At 34.6% G+C, this 17513-nt stretch overlaps 2 protein-coding genes across 15 annotated transcripts; one reads left to right on the plus strand and one right to left on the minus strand.

Annotated features, from left to right (window-relative positions):
- Positions 1-455: 455 nt before the first annotated feature.
- Positions 456-9209, plus strand: LOC117210397 (open rectifier potassium channel protein 1). 9 transcript variants are annotated; one of them, XM_033453375.1, is made up of 12 exons: positions 456-766; positions 1546-1582; positions 1698-1842; positions 1939-2289; positions 2375-2575; positions 3883-4059; positions 4354-4731; positions 5047-5309; positions 5445-5603; positions 6305-7495; positions 7651-8358; positions 8437-9209. In XM_033453375.1, the coding sequence occupies exons 5-12, from the start codon at positions 2434-2436 to the stop codon at positions 8596-8598; spliced, it is 3180 nt and encodes a 1059-aa protein (XP_033309266.1). In that variant the 5' UTR covers positions 456-766; positions 1546-1582; positions 1698-1842; positions 1939-2289; positions 2375-2433; the 3' UTR covers positions 8599-9209. The 9 variants fall into 9 exon arrangements, with proteins under 9 accessions (XP_033309266.1, XP_033309269.1, XP_033309270.1 ...); XM_033453378.1 differs by lacking the exon at positions 456-766 and having other exon boundaries at positions 1049-1582; positions 1939-2108; positions 2183-2289; XM_033453379.1 differs by lacking the exon at positions 456-766 and having other exon boundaries at positions 1049-1582; positions 1939-2100; positions 2178-2289.
- LOC117210398 (histidine--tRNA ligase, cytoplasmic) lies at positions 9145-12515 on the minus strand. Of its 6 annotated transcripts, none has more exons than XM_033453384.1 (6): positions 12193-12515; positions 11547-11855; positions 10827-11042; positions 10529-10750; positions 9950-10451; positions 9145-9839 (listed from the first exon to the last, which is right to left on the minus strand). In XM_033453384.1, exons 1-6 carry the CDS (start codon positions 12286-12288, stop codon positions 9376-9378), a joined length of 1809 nt encoding a protein of 602 aa, XP_033309275.1. In that variant the 5' UTR covers positions 12289-12515; the 3' UTR covers positions 9145-9375. The 6 variants fall into 6 exon arrangements, with proteins under 6 accessions (XP_033309275.1, XP_033309277.1, XP_033309280.1 ...); XM_033453386.1 differs by lacking the exon at positions 11547-11855 and adding an exon at positions 11179-11326 and having other exon boundaries at positions 12193-12333; XM_033453389.1 differs by lacking the exon at positions 11547-11855 and adding an exon at positions 11179-11185 and having other exon boundaries at positions 12193-12312.
- Between the last annotated feature and the right edge of the window lie 4998 nt (positions 12516-17513).

Genomic DNA, 17513 nt, shown 5'->3' on the forward strand with positions numbered 1-17513 from the left:
TCTTGTGCGACTAAGATGCGTTATAACGGGTAAAACTTACGAATATCGGTGACTTATTAAAAACGCGATTTTACCATTCTATAAGTCATTCAATACGCGTTAATCGCAAGCAACGGTAATAACTTATTTCTCTTATATAAATGTAAAGTGTTCCGATCGACAAATAGTATTTAGATAAAGCAAAATCTAATTTCTATTAATTTCTATCTTGTCTGTCGACAATATGAGACAAAATAATAGATAGCAACTCGCAAAAATTGTAAAGTTGGAAAAGAAATATGTATCATGAGAAAGGTAGAATTGTGATAGGTATGTATATAATCTTTAAGCCGTGATAAAATTTAAATGATACAGAAGAATAAGGGAGGGAGAAAAGCTGATAACACTAATGTTATTACAAATTTTTTAATTTCTTGCTATTTTTCAAAATTGAAAACTTTCGGTAAACTTTTTGTGACAAATAACGAACAATGGTTCGCAATCGAGGATATTCGTGATAATACGAAAATTAAGGTATCTCATACCATCGGTTTTTATGTCATTTTAAAAAAATTCGTGGCTTGAAGCGGGGAAGATATAGTAATAGCATCAGTGGAAATTTCAAAAACAAAGAGTTAATTGGAAATGTAAACCACGAGGAAAAGGCAAGGGATGAACGAGGATATATCGGGAGACGTTTTAACGTGGCAGTTATCAGTATTGAAACGTGTTTGTACTCTCCAGATCGCAACTGTTGTACACCATATTCTATTTCACAACCATCAAGGTACGTACTTTCGTTTTATTCGGAATTGAAATAGATTATCACGTTTCGATTGATACGAATCTCGATCGAAACGTTATCGCACTTAACTATATTATTTAACTTTCGATAGCTTATTATCAATAATGTTTTGTTCTTGTTGCTACTACTGATGTTTAATCCACTTTTATTCGGTATCTGCCTTAGTGTCGTCTCAATCTCTATGTGTAATAAAGATAAGCTACTGCATTCCTGTATACCTATACAGTCTCGGTGAAATTTACATGTATAAAAAAAATTGAATATGTGACGTTTGACATCGATTTCTCAAATTTTGTAACAATTGGATAATTTGACAACGTTCTTTTAATATCCGTTCCTTTGATTTCATTTCCGTTCGTTTTTCTTTTTACAACTGAAGAAGGTGTTACACCGTGGTTGGTTGCCAGTGAATAATCATAAGCGTAGATATGGAAAAAAAAGTAAATAACTGACTGAGACGCATTCTCTAAGCGATAAATCATGCATTCGATCGATCTTTTCCTTCGATCTTTCAACTAGCAGGAAATATTGCGTTTTACAAAGTACATACATCGTGCAAGTTACGTAAAAAGCATCAAGGGAACATTTTTGTCGTCAACTGCGCGACAACTGCGAAAATTGTAGTCACGCGGCAAACGTCCCTAAGTTCAACTGCAGCCATCGAAACGATCAGTGTTCTCCAATAATGTGTTACCTACATTCAAGAAAATATTCGATTTAATAATTATCACTTCCAACACAATTAAGTTACTTTGTTTCAGATCTTTTGTCTCATTAGAATCGTCGTTCTTGCAACCGGTAAGAATTGAAAATCGTTCATATTCTTCTTTCATTGTCGTTCAAATCTTTGTTATGTATTAGAAGAAATCTCTAATACTACAACAAGAGTCTTTCTTACGTTCATTCGTTGCAGTTAGTACATTCGTCTGTCGTCATTTAGTTGATCGGTTTCGTGTCTTTGTACTAATTGTAAGAAGAATCGTCATACAAAAAGGGTCGTCAAATTTAAGTGAACCGTAAATATATTTCAATGTTTTGTATTAAGGAAAATCTCTAAGGTAAGTCTCTTATGATTTCTTATGTTATTACAATGCTTTTTGACAATATCTAATCACGAAAGTTGTACATTCTTAAGTTTAACATTCTTTTTCTAGGATATTCGATAGAGTTTATATTATGTGAAAAAAAGAGAAGAAGCTTAAAACGGAAATGAAAAACAATCGTATTATTGATAAAACGTTTAGTTGATGGCACTTAGAATCGTATCGGATATCTAATGGAGTTGACATCGAGGGAAAAGAAGGTGACTTTCGAAGGTCGCAAAGTCAGAGTCTAAAGAGTTATCACGCGATAATGTCGTAATCTGCCCGACTGTCCAATAATCTGTTTTTAGTGCAGTGGTAGTAAGAATCGCGACAATTCGCGAATCGGCCGTTTCATCGTGGATTATTGGATGTACTGTCATCAAGAATTGCTTTTCGTAGACTAGCGTCGTAGTTTTGCAGGTATCAAACAACAGAGAAAAAGTTTAAAAAGCAAAGGACGAATCAATGAAACTCAATGAAATTTGACATTGTTATTTTATTATAGATTTTGGCAGTAGTTGCTGACACTTCATTGTCATCTCATTTCAGACGTTCAATTAAAGAATGTCGAAGAAACAATGGTTGGTCCTGTTGATGCTGTTTTTGACTTACTTGTTGCTAGGTGCTTCCATTTTCTACCATATCGAGAGTCGCCTAGAAATCGAACGCGTCGAAGAAGCCAAACGTGAACGCATCGAAATTAACGGTGAGCACAGTCGGTCGTGTAATTAAAGAACAAACTAGTATATAGATGATTCGAAATCTTAACAATACAACCTATAAAATTGTTCCTTGCCATTTAATGTTCATATATAATAATTTATATGAATTCGCTATTCGGCAGTTAAAAAATCAATGCAAGTTATCGTCGGCCAATAATATGAGCACATAAAAATCTATTGTACCTTTTTCATTACCGATCAACATTTATTAAAGTTTTAAAAAAGATTCGTCGTAGTCTCTCTCTCTCTTTATTTCTTTCTCTCTCTCTCTCTCTCTCTCTCTTTCTGCTTCAGTTGAACAACAATGAGCAATTGTGATAAAAGATAAATTCGTTGGATCAGTTACTTCAATACTGAGTTACGAAATCGATAGCATGCGAAATCATTCGGATCAGCCACTCCTCAGAAAATTGTCCAGCAAATTCATCGGTTTCCTTTACAAACCGACCGTAAATGATCATGAATAAAAACGTTTCAACTACTATCCTATCATAGTGATTAGAAGTACAACGTATGTACAATTGTGCAAAACATACACTTTTTCCTGGAATTTTCATTAACTTTGTAACTAGCATTATCGTGACATTAACCATTAAAATTAATAGTTTTGGTCGATTAGAAGATAATTACAGTATATACGATGAGCGAGCAGCTTTTACTTTCACATAATTTGTCATACGTTGCAGAGACAATAATAACAATCAGTTAGTATTTTTAATCGAAACTAATTTTATAATATTATCAAAAATGCATCTTATCGAATTGAGATCAAAAAATTGTAAAGAAATCTGATAATACATTTGAATTGACTCTGACGAATTGAAGAAGATCTTTACCTTTACGGTATGAAATTTGTTATCCGATGTGTTCTTTGTCGAATTGTATTGATGTGACTTCTTTTCCCGGTACACGCACGCATATAAAGTTCCTTAACTAATTCGAAGCAAGTAGAGAACATAAATGATAAACGAATAAAGTGAAACGATAAGATAACGTTCGTCCGAGAACAGGTAGTTTAAATGGGGTATCATGCGAATTTTAAAGAGTGTAGGAGAGCGAGTGAAGTTTAAATTTTGGTTGATTATATCACAATCACGACGCGTGTATCATTAAATTCGGATTGTGATTCCTCTCTCTCTCTCTCTCTCTCTTTCTCTCTCTCTCTCGCTCTCTCTCTCCTATGATAAATTCATTTTATTTTTTCCAATTTTTAAGCACATTACAGATATTTAGATTATATACGAGTATATTAGATATTAGTATTCAGACTCTGATGCTCATTGTTTTTCAGCTTTACTTCACGCACATTATGTGCCTAATCTTAGTCACGATCACGATGAAATTCTTGGAAAATTGACACGGTACTGTGGAAAGTCGGTTTATAATTATACCGACAACGAGACGGACCCCCTTAAATGGGATTTTTATAACAGTTTCTATTTCGCTTACACCGTCGTCAGCACGATAGGTACGTACTCGTGTAATATACACGATATATATACATTTTTACACGTTTATGCACAATAAAGATCAGGGAAAAAGCGAGTGAAGATACATGTACTTACATACGAATGTATATTTACGCGATCGTGAATCGGTATCGATTTGTAAAAGATTTGGAATGAAATACTAATTTTTCAAAACAACATATCGTATAGTTCGCAAACGTCTGAGTTTCATTTGAAAACTTGAATATTATCGACATCATGCTAAAATTCCAAATATTGTTTGGCTAATCATCTATTAAATATACGCAATATAGGTTACGGGAATTTGGCTCCGACGAACATGCTTGGCCGCATTCTGATGATATTTTACGGTCTGATAGGCATACCTATGAATGGAATTTTGTTAACACAACTAGGAGAATTTTTTGGGCACGTATTCGTCAAAGCTCATAAGAAGTACAAATCGTACAAGCGTGACCATAATGACTATTATACCAGAAAATTAACAACGTTCGAAACGGGAAAAGTTGGGTTGGCTGCACAGATATTCGCTCATTTGATGCCAGGCTTCATCATGTTCATCTTTTTCCCGGCATTTGTCTTCTCCCATTACGAGGGTTGGAGTTACGACGAAGCTGTTTACTACGCTTTTGTCACATTGACAACCATTGGTTTCGGAGATTACGTGGCAGGTTAGAAAACATTTTGTCACGTTTTTTCGCCGATTCTATTTTTAGCATAAACAGTAACTTGTACAATAAGTTGAGTGAACTGAAATACGCTTGTACTAAAACTGAGACATCGATCAGAATATATCTATGCACAACGTTCTCATTCACTTGACGAAATCTTTTTCACGTATGCCTGCACGGATTCTACGTCCCTATAATAAGATAAATAGATCGAAACTAATTTTTTTTGAATGAATTGTAATGAAAATTGTAATGAAAAAATTGTCGATGATCTTGCATCGTATTCGTATTCGTATTCATATTCATATTCGATAGGACAGGACAATAGCAAGGGTAGCGGATTTTTCTTTATGTTATACAAGACCTTTCTGATCTGTTGGATTTCGTTTGGACTGGGATACACTGTCATGATTATGACGTTTATCGCACGAGGTATGCGCAGTAAGAAGATTACTAGAATCGAGCATAAACTAGCGATCAATTTGAAGCATACACAAAGTAAAATCTGGAACGAATTCAACAAGGAGATAAACTACCTGCGTCGTGCTTTCAACGAGTTACAGCTATCTAAAGTCAGGGTAAACGAAATCGCATCTCTGATTCTGTACTTCGATCTTTCCCGCTTATATGCTTATTTATATAATGAATCGATATTTCTCTAATATGTTATTATGCATTCAAAAACTTTATTCATATATTTTAATACATTTCAGAGAGTATATATCGATGAATGTAATTATGAGATTCCACCTTCGAAATTTCCACGTAGCAATAGCTTTCCTGATCTTCGAGATTTGCTCTATGGTTCAAAAGAGAAAGATAAGTTGTGTAACAGACCTCGACGTCGCGCCAACAGCGAAGTGGTACCGACGGTAAGCGATTTTCTCGAATACGAGCATGATCACCACCAAAAGCTATGGTCTTGTAATTTGATCGAGATTAACATATTGTTGATCGAAGAATTTATGCAAAAAATGCCTTTTGACCGGCGTTTGCTATTTTTCATGAAATGTTGCCTTCAATCCATTCTTCTGTGGAAGCAAAGGTGCATTTTTGAACACCGTGCGTATCATTTTCACTTTCAGTGTCACAACCGATCACTAACTCTAAGGTTTTTTGTTGATCTAATATTCACGTTTGAATTAGAATTATTATAATATATTATTTTAATACATAGAATTATTGTAATATATAGAGAACAATCGTTTTCCGAATCACTAGTATTGTTACTTGAACAATCAAACAAAGCATTTGCATAAAATTCATCAAAAATTCCTTCTTCGCTAAAAAATTCGCGATGCACCATTTTTGAAAATATAACGCCAAAAAAGTTGTCTATAATATGCAAAAGGTTAGAAGAAAACCTAATGTGACAAAAGGTGAATGATAAATACGATCGCAAACTCTATAATAAGCACTTTATAAATTTTGAGCTCTAATAACTTTATACGATGGTTCTATCTGGACCTCTCTCTATTATCTAAATGCTATCTCTTTTTCTGAATACGTCCCCGGTCGATAACATTTGAGTAATACAACAATCTGTTAACACATGTTTTTCATTGCTCCATAGGAAGATCAAATAACTCGCGTCGTTTCTGAGACTGATCTTCAAAGAATCGACAAAACGGCAACATTCGCAACTCATGCGATGGTTCAGCCAGCAGAATTGTTGGCAAGATTGGTTAATATTCTTGGTTACATACCACCAGCTACAGAGGATACTGGAGCTGATGATTCGAATCAGACAACTTTCATTAGCCAAGATATCGGATATCGTGGTAACAGGCTCGAAGAAAATAACAGTAAATTATATTCGGAGGAAGAGCCAACTTACACGTCCAGTACTGGACCTGGACTCTGGACCATCGGCCATGAAAAAATACCAGCATATCGCTTTGCTAATCCTCGTTCAAGAGCGGCTAGTGAGATCAGACTACACGAGACAAAGAAAGAAGATCGAAACACGGAACGAACCTGGTCCGGTCCGACGGCAGCTAAAAAAATTCATGAATTGATGAAATTGCGAATAAGCGAATCATCTGGCAAAGAACATGGCATTAAAGAAAGAAAATTTTCTAAACTTCGTAACTTTGCATTAACAAGATCTGTTTCCAAAGCACTGGGTTCGTCTGCTCCTTGGAAAGGTCGTTTCTCAATGAGTTCAGAAAAAAAGAACTCGGAGTTAGATCACGAGATTAACAGAGAAACCGGGCAATCATTCCCATTGGGATCGGTAGCGATCGATGATAGACGAGACTCGACCACTTCAAATCTACGGAGACATTATTACACTCATACTGGTGCAGGTAGCAATCTTAATACAGAAACTACTAATAATTTGCTCGAGGAAACCAGTTTAGCCGATTTTTTGAGAGCCCTCACTGCTCTTCATGCGAGCGTCGTTACGAATGACAGTTGGATCTCGGCTACGAACACGGATCAGATTCAACGTAATCAACCTCGAAGAAAAATGGGCACCGCTTCCTTGACACCGCCGAAACTTCCCAGTTTGTTCACGTTATTTTCCCCTTCTCCGCCTACATCGACAACTCAAAGTAATCAAAATACGATTACGCAAGAGTTTAATGCAAACTCGAACGAAAACAAGCTCCCTTGGCCTCAAAACCGACGAGAGTCGAGAAGAGGTAGTTTGATATTCGTTGCACCTACTACTACAAAATCGAGAAGATTTTCTTTAAGACCAGTGGCGACACCCATTAGTCCTCCAACGCCTCCGAAGAACGATACACCATTCTTATCGGTGAGTTCGGTGATCCACCAAGAATCGATTAAAACATTTTTTGTCTTCGAAAACGAAAGGAATCCTCAATTTCGTCGCCTTTTATCCTATTCCGTCCTTTCACGTGACAATGCGTTTCATGCTATTTACACTTACCTACTTTCACTTTTTTTTAGGATTCACAGCAAATGCCATACGAAAGTAGATCAACGTCTTTGTTTGAATCACTCAAAGAACCTCTTATTTCAACAGAGAGAGCACCGGGACTTTCAACGCCAATAAAATCATTTTTAAACGATCGGCGTTTCTCGCTACGACCTACTCAAAATCCGAACGGATGTTTAATAGATAATAATCCCGCCGCTCTCGTTCCTGCGCTCAAAGCTGTACCTCGTTGGAAGGCTGGGATGTTACAACGACAAATCAGTCAAATGAATCTTCGACGTCGAGCCAGAGCCTTCAGTTTGAGCGACGTTCACGCTGAAGATCTCAAAGAAAGAGCCGAGCCTTTTGATCTATCGTCCAGTAATGGCAAGAAACATAATTATGATGCAAAAGAATATCGTAAAAATATATCTCCGAATAAATCCGAGAGAGAAGATTTGAAAAATGACGGATTCGCAAAATCCATTAAAAATTCAGATCAGTTTGCGTCTTCGGTTTGTACTTCAGCTGAACGATATTCGTCGTTTTCGCAAGAAAGTGCTTTAACGAATTCTGTTCGACTCGAAGAAAAGAACGTGCGAATTTTTGAACCACACACTCAATCCACTTCAAGTATAGCCTCGACCGAGAATATCAATCATTTGAACGAACATACTCCTTGTCCCCCGTTAGATATATACAACAAAGAAAAATTCGCTCCATCCAGCACAGAGAAACAGGTATCCTCGAACGATTCTTCTACTACTAATGACTCTACTCTCAATTATAATTCATTTACCGATATTGATACATTACAGGAATTACAGGAATCATTAGTGGAAGTGAAAATAGAGAACCCCATTACGAATATCGTTCGTAATCCTTTTACAGCTGACGTTTCTCTAAATAATTCGCTTGATTCACTTTCAGAGTTGAAAGTCGAAAAGCATGGATCGCACTTGCCTATTAATAAATCGTGACATGCGGTATTTGCTGAACGTCAAACTTACATATATCTGCACTCATTTTACAGTCGGACTGTCCTTCGGACTGTATCGAAGTACAGCAAATCTCAGACGATAAATGAAAGACCAAACGACGGTATGACGATAAACAAGGAACGAAGAATTTATATGTATATACATTGTACAGAAACTTTTAGTCTTTAGTCATTGTACAGAAACTTTATAATTGTTTCCCAAAAGCTGTCGCTTTCTGTCATGATCAATTTTAAGGAAACAAAAGATTGAAATTTAAATTGGAGGAGAGAGATTATTGTAAACAAAAAGAGAGATCGAACGTTCTTTTCTCGTTATATCATCGATATCAATATATTAAGTTTCTTTAAGTATCCCTACTTTTACTGTTATACTTATTTACTAGTTTTATTTCCTACTCTTTTCTTTTGCTTTCTTTCACTGCTACAAATGACCGTTACAAAAACGAAACTGGACGTCGAGTTACCACGATTTCTAAAAGAGATGATTATTTCGCGAAAAATTATTTCGAAGATCTAGTATTTTTGATACCCATGTATTTTTATTCAATCATTCGATACAATAAATTATGTATAATTTAGTTTACACAGGAACGCAGTTTTCTTCTTTCCTCAAGTGCCGAGTTTCAAGCAAGTTACCGTGCAATGTATCGGCAAAAAGTGACACTTGACAAAGGATTGAACAATCACTGTTTGGTATGATACTATTAGACTGTATAAATTAACGATGCTCGATGTTCGAGTAATGTATTGTATATTTCTACAACCTTTTTCTTATCTCTTCAATTAAATGTGCTCGGGGGATCGAAATTTCTGTACGCGACACAACATCTCTCAATGTAACTTCTCCCCTAGCCAATTCTCCTTCACCGATTATTATAGCCAACGGTATTCCACTTTCTTCGCAATACTGTAATTGCGCAAGCAATTTTACGTTTCTTTTGTAAGACTGTTCGGCTTTCACCCCAGCATCCCAAAGAATTGACAAAAGTTTCATTCGTTCCTCATGCAAATTCTTTTGTGCAGTCGCTACAAACACCTCAACTTCGGTGGTTCGCGTTTTCACACCTTCCTTATTCAACTTTGTCTCTAGGACATTGAAAATTCGTTCGACGCCCAACGACAAGCCAACACAGGGAATCGATTTGTGTTTGCTATCAAACATTCCAACCAAATTGTCATAACGACCACCACCTGCGACGCTACCAACGCCAACGTCGTCACCTGCAAAAGAAAATAAAATAACTCGTTTCCAGATGAAAGAACTCTTCAAGTTTTTGAATTCTATTAATACAAATTGTTTTAAAACGTTGCGAAACTCTTTAAGAATTTACCAATCAATATCGCTTCGAAGATTACGCCTGTATAATAGTCAAGTCCTCTAGCAAGGCTAAGATCAAAAGTTACTTTGTCTGTCACTTGCAGTATATTGCAGTACTTGTATAATAATTCCATAGATTCAAGGCCTTTCGTCGCCGATTCGTATTTCATTAATTCGCTGTCTTTTCTTAGCTCAGAAATTAATTCTATTCCACCGAATCGCGACACGTAAATGCCAATTTTGTCAGTACTGGATTCATCCAGACCTTTCTCTTCAATTATTTCTTTTTTGACTTCTGACCACGAATTTTTATCTAGTTTATCAATAGCAGAACACACAGCACGGAATTTATTACTTGGAACACCACAGGCAGCAAATATACCATCCAATAGCAATCTGTGGTTCAATCTAATTGTATAAGGTCCTACATCCAGAGATTGTAATGCCTCGGAAATAATGCGTATGCATTCTGCATCTGGTATCATAGGATCATACTGCCCGGCTATGTCGAAATCCTTTGATATGGAGAAGATCAAATATCAATCATAGGTCCATCAACAGCATTATTCTTAATATATGTTATTGGACTTACGCATTGGTAGAACTCTCTGTATCTACCCCTTGTCGTAGATGGATTGTCCCTTCGATAAACTTTTGCTATATGATACCTTTTTATGGAAGAGATTTTTCCCATGGCCAGATATCTAGCAAAGGGTACAGTTAAGTCATATCTAAGAGACAAAATTTCTCCGCCTTGATCCTTCAAGTCATAGATCAACTTTGAATCTTCTCCATATTTTCCTGTCAAAACTTCCTAAATTGGAATTTTTACTTAAAATGTGGAATAGAAAATCTGGTTACTCAAATCATAATGGACAATTTTTGCATACTTTCCGTTCAAATATAGGAGTATCTATTGTTTCTGCACCATGCTTTTTAAACACTGCAATTATTTTATCCAATACTGTAAGTCGTAGTGCCATTTGTTCAGGACCATAATCCCTTGTACCTTTAGGTGTTTTCAGAAGAAGCTTGGAAGGTGCCTCGCCATTTTTTTCTCCTAGTTGAGCTTTTAATTCCAATAATTTAGTAACTTCCTCTGCAATCTACACAAAATTAAAAATTAATTGATGCTTGTTTAACATGAAGATCTCAAATTAACTTTAAAGATGGGATATATTTAATACAATCTTTCTTTTTATCGTTGTTCATCACAGAAAACTGCCTATATAATTTGCGTACCTTTAGCCTCGAAAGCATCGATGCATGGTAATATTTTCGTGCAGGTAGTAAGGCATTGGTCCACATCAAACACAACATCACAAACGATCCAGTCATTTAAAAGAACCAGAATCAAAGAGAAAAGTCTGCCTCAATGTTGATTATTAAACTAGCCGAAAGAACAAATAGTACCATATAAGTAGACTAGCAAGCAAATGCTATAAATTATACGGTTTATGTAATATAGCTGATATAAACATGTACAATTAATACAGTTTCCCAAGAAGAGAAATTTTATAAGGAGACGTTAACCGATGCGTGCAAATTTTTATAAACATGCCTATATATAATTTATAGCGATTTTGTTTGCCAGAGAACAACCACCTCACCTTTCGATCAATTATGTTTCGGTCGGAAAGGCGAAGGTTGCTTATGTGATCGACCTTTCTCATCAGAGGAGTAATTGATCCTTCCGGATCGGGAAACGTGTTACGTTCAATTCGATCGAAATTTTGAATGTTTGCGAACCATCTTTTCAAATGTGGCCATTTGAAGAGCCGATCATTAACGAAGGTTACGCAGAAATCAAAGAATATTGTGTCTTTCATAGTAGGAACCCATCCACACACATAACTGACATCCGCGAAATCGTGGTTAATATTTTCTAAATGCGCTTCTAAGTTCGAAGTCGTTGAATCCTGAAGAATGGAAAATGATATACTACGGTCTCTGTCAGAGGTTAGATGCAAACGAAAGATCGAAGATGTTTTGTCATAAGATGCTGGTAAATTTATTCATGAGAACAAGTCAAAAAACGAAAAATTCGTGGACAAGACATTTGTAAAAAGACCCTAATCACAAACAATTATTACAATTACAATTATAATTGTAACTCAAATATAAACTCAAATACAATTCAAGCACATGGAGACGAAATTTACTGTTACCAGAAGGTATCGCCTGTACAGTTACATTAAAAAATTCGTGACAAAAAGGATATACAAGTCTGTAATACGTAAAAGTAATTGCTCCTACCTGGAAATTGTTGGCTTTAGCAGCTTTCAGTTTCCGTACAATTTCTCCTTGTTGTTTCACCTGCTCCAGCAACTTTTCATCGATTTCGTCAGCCATAATGCGTGATTCGGTCTTTCTCCGTTTAACTCCAATTTCAAACGCTTCATGCAACACGGCATCACTGCGCCTTCCAGCAGGTTACATCCAACGATTGTGCTCAGATTTACTACGGTCTGCTCATTTGACCGACTTTACAATTCGTGAAAGGATGAACAGATTTTCTTCATCACATTCATATCCAATTTGTTTTTCGAATAGATACGAAATGATGGACAATATTGATTCATTCGTCATTAATGCTAGAAAGACTATCCGATATATTGATAACTGATATTTTTCTTTTCTGTGATTTATCGGAATTAAAAAATGTCAGTACAAAATTGATATGTTTCAACATCTTGATGAATTTTGAAACCGATAAATTTTTAAGATTATACAATATATTTTTAATAATATTGTAAATATATACGATATATTTGTTAATAAGGGAGAAATTCTTCAATAACAAAGGAACAACATGTAAGAAACGTATGAATTAATAATTTAAACACTATAGTTTCGCTTACAGCGCAGGATTAGTATTTGACGTGAATCTCACATAGAGGTTATGTGTATAACCCATATATACATACATATAGAGCTTATACTAACGAAGGGACACTAATAGTGCGTGTCGATAGGATTGACAGAGAGAGAGAGAGAGATATTTTTCTGTCTCAAATCTCAATTGTATCCGCTGGCCACGTGACCACATACCCGTAATTATGTCATCTGACAATCCTGTTTCATTTTATTGCTTAAACTCGAATCACTAAAAGTGATTAAGTGATTAAGATTAAGTGATTAAGTAAAACCTCTTTGATCATTTATTAAAGTTTTTGTACAATTAAAAAAATATATAATAATGCTAAAATCAATAAATAGGATCCGGAACGATATGGTGTAGAACATAATTCAGTTTTTAAAATAATAAAAAAAATATAAACATAAAAGCAAGTAAATAAAACATTTATATATAATATACATAATATTCATATACATATAATACATATAAAACAAAAAATCATCTATGATCTTGAGAAAGAACACAATATTTAAGAAATATTAAAATTGCTGGGAATATTGAATTAAATACAATACATTTCATCAAGTTTTAAAATAATCTATTTTATATTTATTCATTACGAAATAATATTAGTTGCGTCAATTTCTCGCTCTTTACAAGAAGATAACGATTACGAACACTGCGAAATCTCGAATGAGTTGGCTGTCTTAAAGAAAAAATTTTCTCTCTAGTTATATGTGCATTCGATTACAGCTGAGTATACAGTATACAGCTTAGACTTTGCATCTTATGGGATTTTGAATCACCCTCTGCGATTTACAGCGATGAGTATAGGAATTATATTCAATCCAACTAATAAAGTTGGTGAAGTCAGACGAGCGTGATGAGATTAACAGGAGTAAAAATCTGTTGTAAAGATACCGCTCTAGTCACAAGAACTATACAATGAAATAAGTTCTTGTAGCGTAAAATCACAGTGAATATATCTCGTTTGTGCTAGAACCAAATACAATAGGTCCTTGTATATTTTAGCGTCAGAAAGGAAATGAAAGTGCTCACGCCCGTAGTTCTAGTTGTTTCACAGTATAGGCACTGCACCATGCGGTCAAGTGCTGAAGTTGACTAAAGTTAGCATATACAAAAACCTATAAAGTTAGCGATCTGCCCTGTTTGGTTGCAATTTATTATATACAAGAATCTATGTATTTAAGCTTAAAGTTAGGGATTTGACCTGTTTAATTGCACACTAGCATAGACAAGAATCTTTTGAGTTCCACGCTGCAAGAACCTATTTAATTGTGCGGTTATACAGAAAAGTTCATATCTAATCATTTATCCGAGATAGACAAGTACGAGAATGACAAAATAACGCAATAATGAAACTAATTATAAATTTCCTAAGAAAGAGAAATTAATTGTTTACTATATTTTTTTAGAGAAGAAAGGAGAATATTCTGTAAACGATAATCAATCAGTGGAATGGTGCGATAATTTTAATATATCTTTTATACACAATATTGTTTTAGATTTAACATTATATTTATTTCCGTTACGATAATGTTTTTGTTATAGTAAAATGAAAATATCAATTTTTTAGCAATAAATTGGTGAGCAATGAATAACATTTCTGACAAAATGTATGTATCTCAGGTATATTTATGAAAAGGATAAAAATAAAAAAACCAGTTAACTATAGGCCAAGATGTAAGGACATGGAGACGTAACGACTAATTTGTGCAACCATGTAACTAACCACGCTTTCTATCCATCTTACTTTCATTACTGACTCCTCTTTATTAATTCTATGAATATTGTTTTTGTTAAAATTAGGAGGATTATATTAAGATGAACATATCACATTATATTGAAAGCAGACGACACTTCTCATATAGTATCTAGCGAAAGAATGACAAAAAAATAGAAGAGGGATTGCAAAAGATGAAATAAAAATATGAAATTTTTTAACGAAAATTTTAGATAAAAAAATTGTCTTAAAAAATATGGTAAATTATGTCAACATTGGTAGCGAAAATTCCACTTCAGAAGAAAATCGAAAATTTTTATGAAAATTTAATATATCTATGAATTTTTTACACAAAGATACGGCAGTCTGGGAAAACGATGACACATGTAAAACAGGGATAGAAATAGTACAAAATGTCAGAATATAATAATTTATTAACAAAAAACAACGAAAATAATAAATATATTCACAAATATTAGATATACCTAATATGTATGTATGTCTCTATGTCAATAGACCGTTCTATAAAGGAAAACTATCCAATATGTTTAAGTCAAATTTTACACTTGTATTATTCAAGTATAAATTTGTGTCTTCGAGGAAATCCCAACTGCTCTTCGCCCTTCCTTTTAACTCTTGAGACTTGCACCCTTCTTTCTTGATGTCTTCTCGGGCACGGATCTGCTTCACTTTTAACAGAAGGCTCTCCTTCGAATGCTTCTAGAATCATTGAAGAAATTAATTCTTCAGAAACTGCAGAATTCGGAACACGATTGTTTTGTAGGATGACTTCATAGTGATCGTTTTGTTTTACTTTACGAACAAGAGAGTTTCGGCGGTCAGCAGGAAATCACATTCTCACCTTTTGCGACGAAGAGTCCTCTTCTCGGACGAAGATGTCGGGATTCATTCTCTTTTTTCTAATTCATTTTCCTCTTCCCGTACGAATATATGTATACTACTATGCATCTAATAGAAATAAAACAAGGAAAGTAAGACGTATTTTTCCCAAAAATATTCAATAATATTTATTTCTAGAATAACAGAGTACGATTATATACGAAGTTGGCGTGAAATAATTAAAATTTATTTTTTACAAGGATAAAATGACAGTGAAGCTGAGATAAATTTAGAAATCAATATATCGGCATAACATATAGGGTTATCCACTTAATTCGGAACCCGTGTTTACAAGATATTGAGAATGACAGTAGTGTAACATGTACGCTTACTACTAAAATCAAATATTGCAAGCCATCTATGAGCTGTCGATCGATCTGATCGATGCCTGTGTGAGGAGTCCTGTTGTATCTCAACTGTTTAACTTGTTCCTTATTGTTACGTTCGACATATTCACAGCAAAACGGTCCAAAATCAGGTAATAATAGTCAATTTATAGAAAGAAATCGTTAACAAATTTTAAAGTACGACGTAATAGAAAATATTTAATATGGTAAGGATGAAAATTTCTGAACTAAATAAGAAAAGGACCTTAATGTGTGTAAGAATGTAAACAATTTCATCGTAATTTGTAATAACTGTGAGAAACTTGTAAGAAAATCTGAAGTTCGAACACCTGGGTCGGCTGCCTGACTTTCGTCACCCTTGAACGTCGGAAGAGAAAGAGTGAACACTTGAGAGCGTTATAAATTAAACCCTCTCCCCCCTCCCCACCATATGGTGTCATGGACCAACGGCCCCGACGTTTTGTAACTGCGACGCCTGATTTTTCCGAGTATTCTTGATACAATCATTGATATGGACGAACGTCAAAGTAAAACCACGCGAGTTCAGCATTTCCGAATCTAGAGAACGTGCTGTGAACATGACTACCTTGAATTCGCTTCTAATATTTTTTTACAGTTTTGAATGCGGTTTTGAATAAAAATAAAATTACGTTGCAATTACATTTCAGATAAGATATCAGATAATTCAAGCTATCAGTTGTTAAAAAAAGAAATTGAGCTATATGTAGGAATAAAAGAATTCGCTAGCTCGCTTTGAAATTTCGGGGCGCGCAGGAACATGAAGTCGTCGGGCGAAAACCTGCGTTCTCTGCTTATTGTAACGTCTTTCGTTTACGAAGAAGCTTTTTCTTTCTTATTTTTTTTAACCAATTATATCGTGCTTCATGTTATTTTAATTACAAAAATATCACGGATATGTTGATGAAAGTTTCATTAAAAAATGGATCAATAATATAAAAGTTTTAATATAAAAATTTGCCACTATCTCTGTAATCAGTAGTAGATATTCAATAAAGAAACGCTATGTAATAGTTTTATTGTAAATCCTAAGATATCATCAAAATGGTCTAAAATGCCCGTACTGTGAGTATGTCTCAATTCACCTTCGTCTGCAGGCACAATTCTTTCTCAACTATTGTTGCGTTTTTTGATAATACAGGAAACATTCGATAATCGTACAAAAATCGGGACCTAAGTGTTGCAATAATGGAAATGTAGAAACCATTCTGTTTCTCGAAACTGAAGTCTTAGACGTATTAGACGTAGAAAATGACAATGAAAGTGAAAGAGAAGGAGAGACTGATAATCAAAGTGATCCACAAATATTAAAGGCCCGCCATAAGGTGAGATCTTTAACTCAAAATTCAAACTTTTTTATTTTTTCAAGATAGTTGAATTCGTCTCAACAAACACCGGCGTACATACTGAGGAAAAGGAATACGTGGTTCCATGCAACGGTGAAAAAATATTCATGCCAGTACAGTGTATGAAAAAATATATACGCCAAGTGCCGAAGATTAATGTTAAATTTAAATGGTGTATGGAAAAATATTAAAATTAACATCATTTTACTGATTCATTATCGTTTGGAACAGAATATTCTCCTTTCTTCTCTAAAAAAATATAGTAAACAATTAATTTCTCTTTCTTAGGAAATTTATAATTAGTTTCATTATTGCGTTATTTTGTCATTCTCGTACTTGTCTATCTCGTATAAAAAATTAGA

The sequence above is a fragment of the Bombus bifarius genome, unplaced genomic scaffold (genome assembly GCF_011952205.1).
Source record: "Bombus bifarius isolate JDL3187 unplaced genomic scaffold, Bbif_JDL3187 scf7180000008203, whole genome shotgun sequence".
Lineage (NCBI taxonomy): Eukaryota > Metazoa > Arthropoda > Insecta > Hymenoptera > Apidae > Bombus > Bombus bifarius.

What these genes read in the sequence shown, in the direction of transcription:
- LOC117210397 (XM_033453375.1), top strand. Translation starts at nt 2,434, where the DNA reads ATGTCGAAGAAACAATGGTTGGTCCTGTTGATGCTGTTTTTGACTTAC. An exon ending in TTTCGGAGATTACGTGGCAG is followed by an intron (nt 4,732 to 5,046) that starts GTTAGAAAACAT and finishes CATATTCGATAG; the next exon opens with GACAGGACAATAGCAAGGGT. An exon ending in ACAGCGAAGTGGTACCGACG is followed by an intron (nt 5,604 to 6,304) that starts GTAAGCGATTTT and finishes ATTGCTCCATAG; the next exon opens with GAAGATCAAATAACTCGCGT.
- LOC117210398 (XM_033453384.1), bottom strand. Translation starts at nt 12,288, where the DNA reads ATGGCTGACGAAATCGATGAAAAGTTGCTGGAGCAGGTGAAACAACAA. An exon ending in CTAAAGCCAACAATTTCCAG is followed by an intron (nt 11,856 to 12,192) that starts GTAGGAGCAATT and finishes TCCATTCTTCAG; the next exon opens with GATTCAACGACTTCGAACTT. An exon ending in GAAACATAATTGATCGAAAG is followed by an intron (nt 11,043 to 11,546) that starts GTGAGGTGGTTG and finishes AATTTTGTGTAG; the next exon opens with ATTGCAGAGGAAGTTACTAA.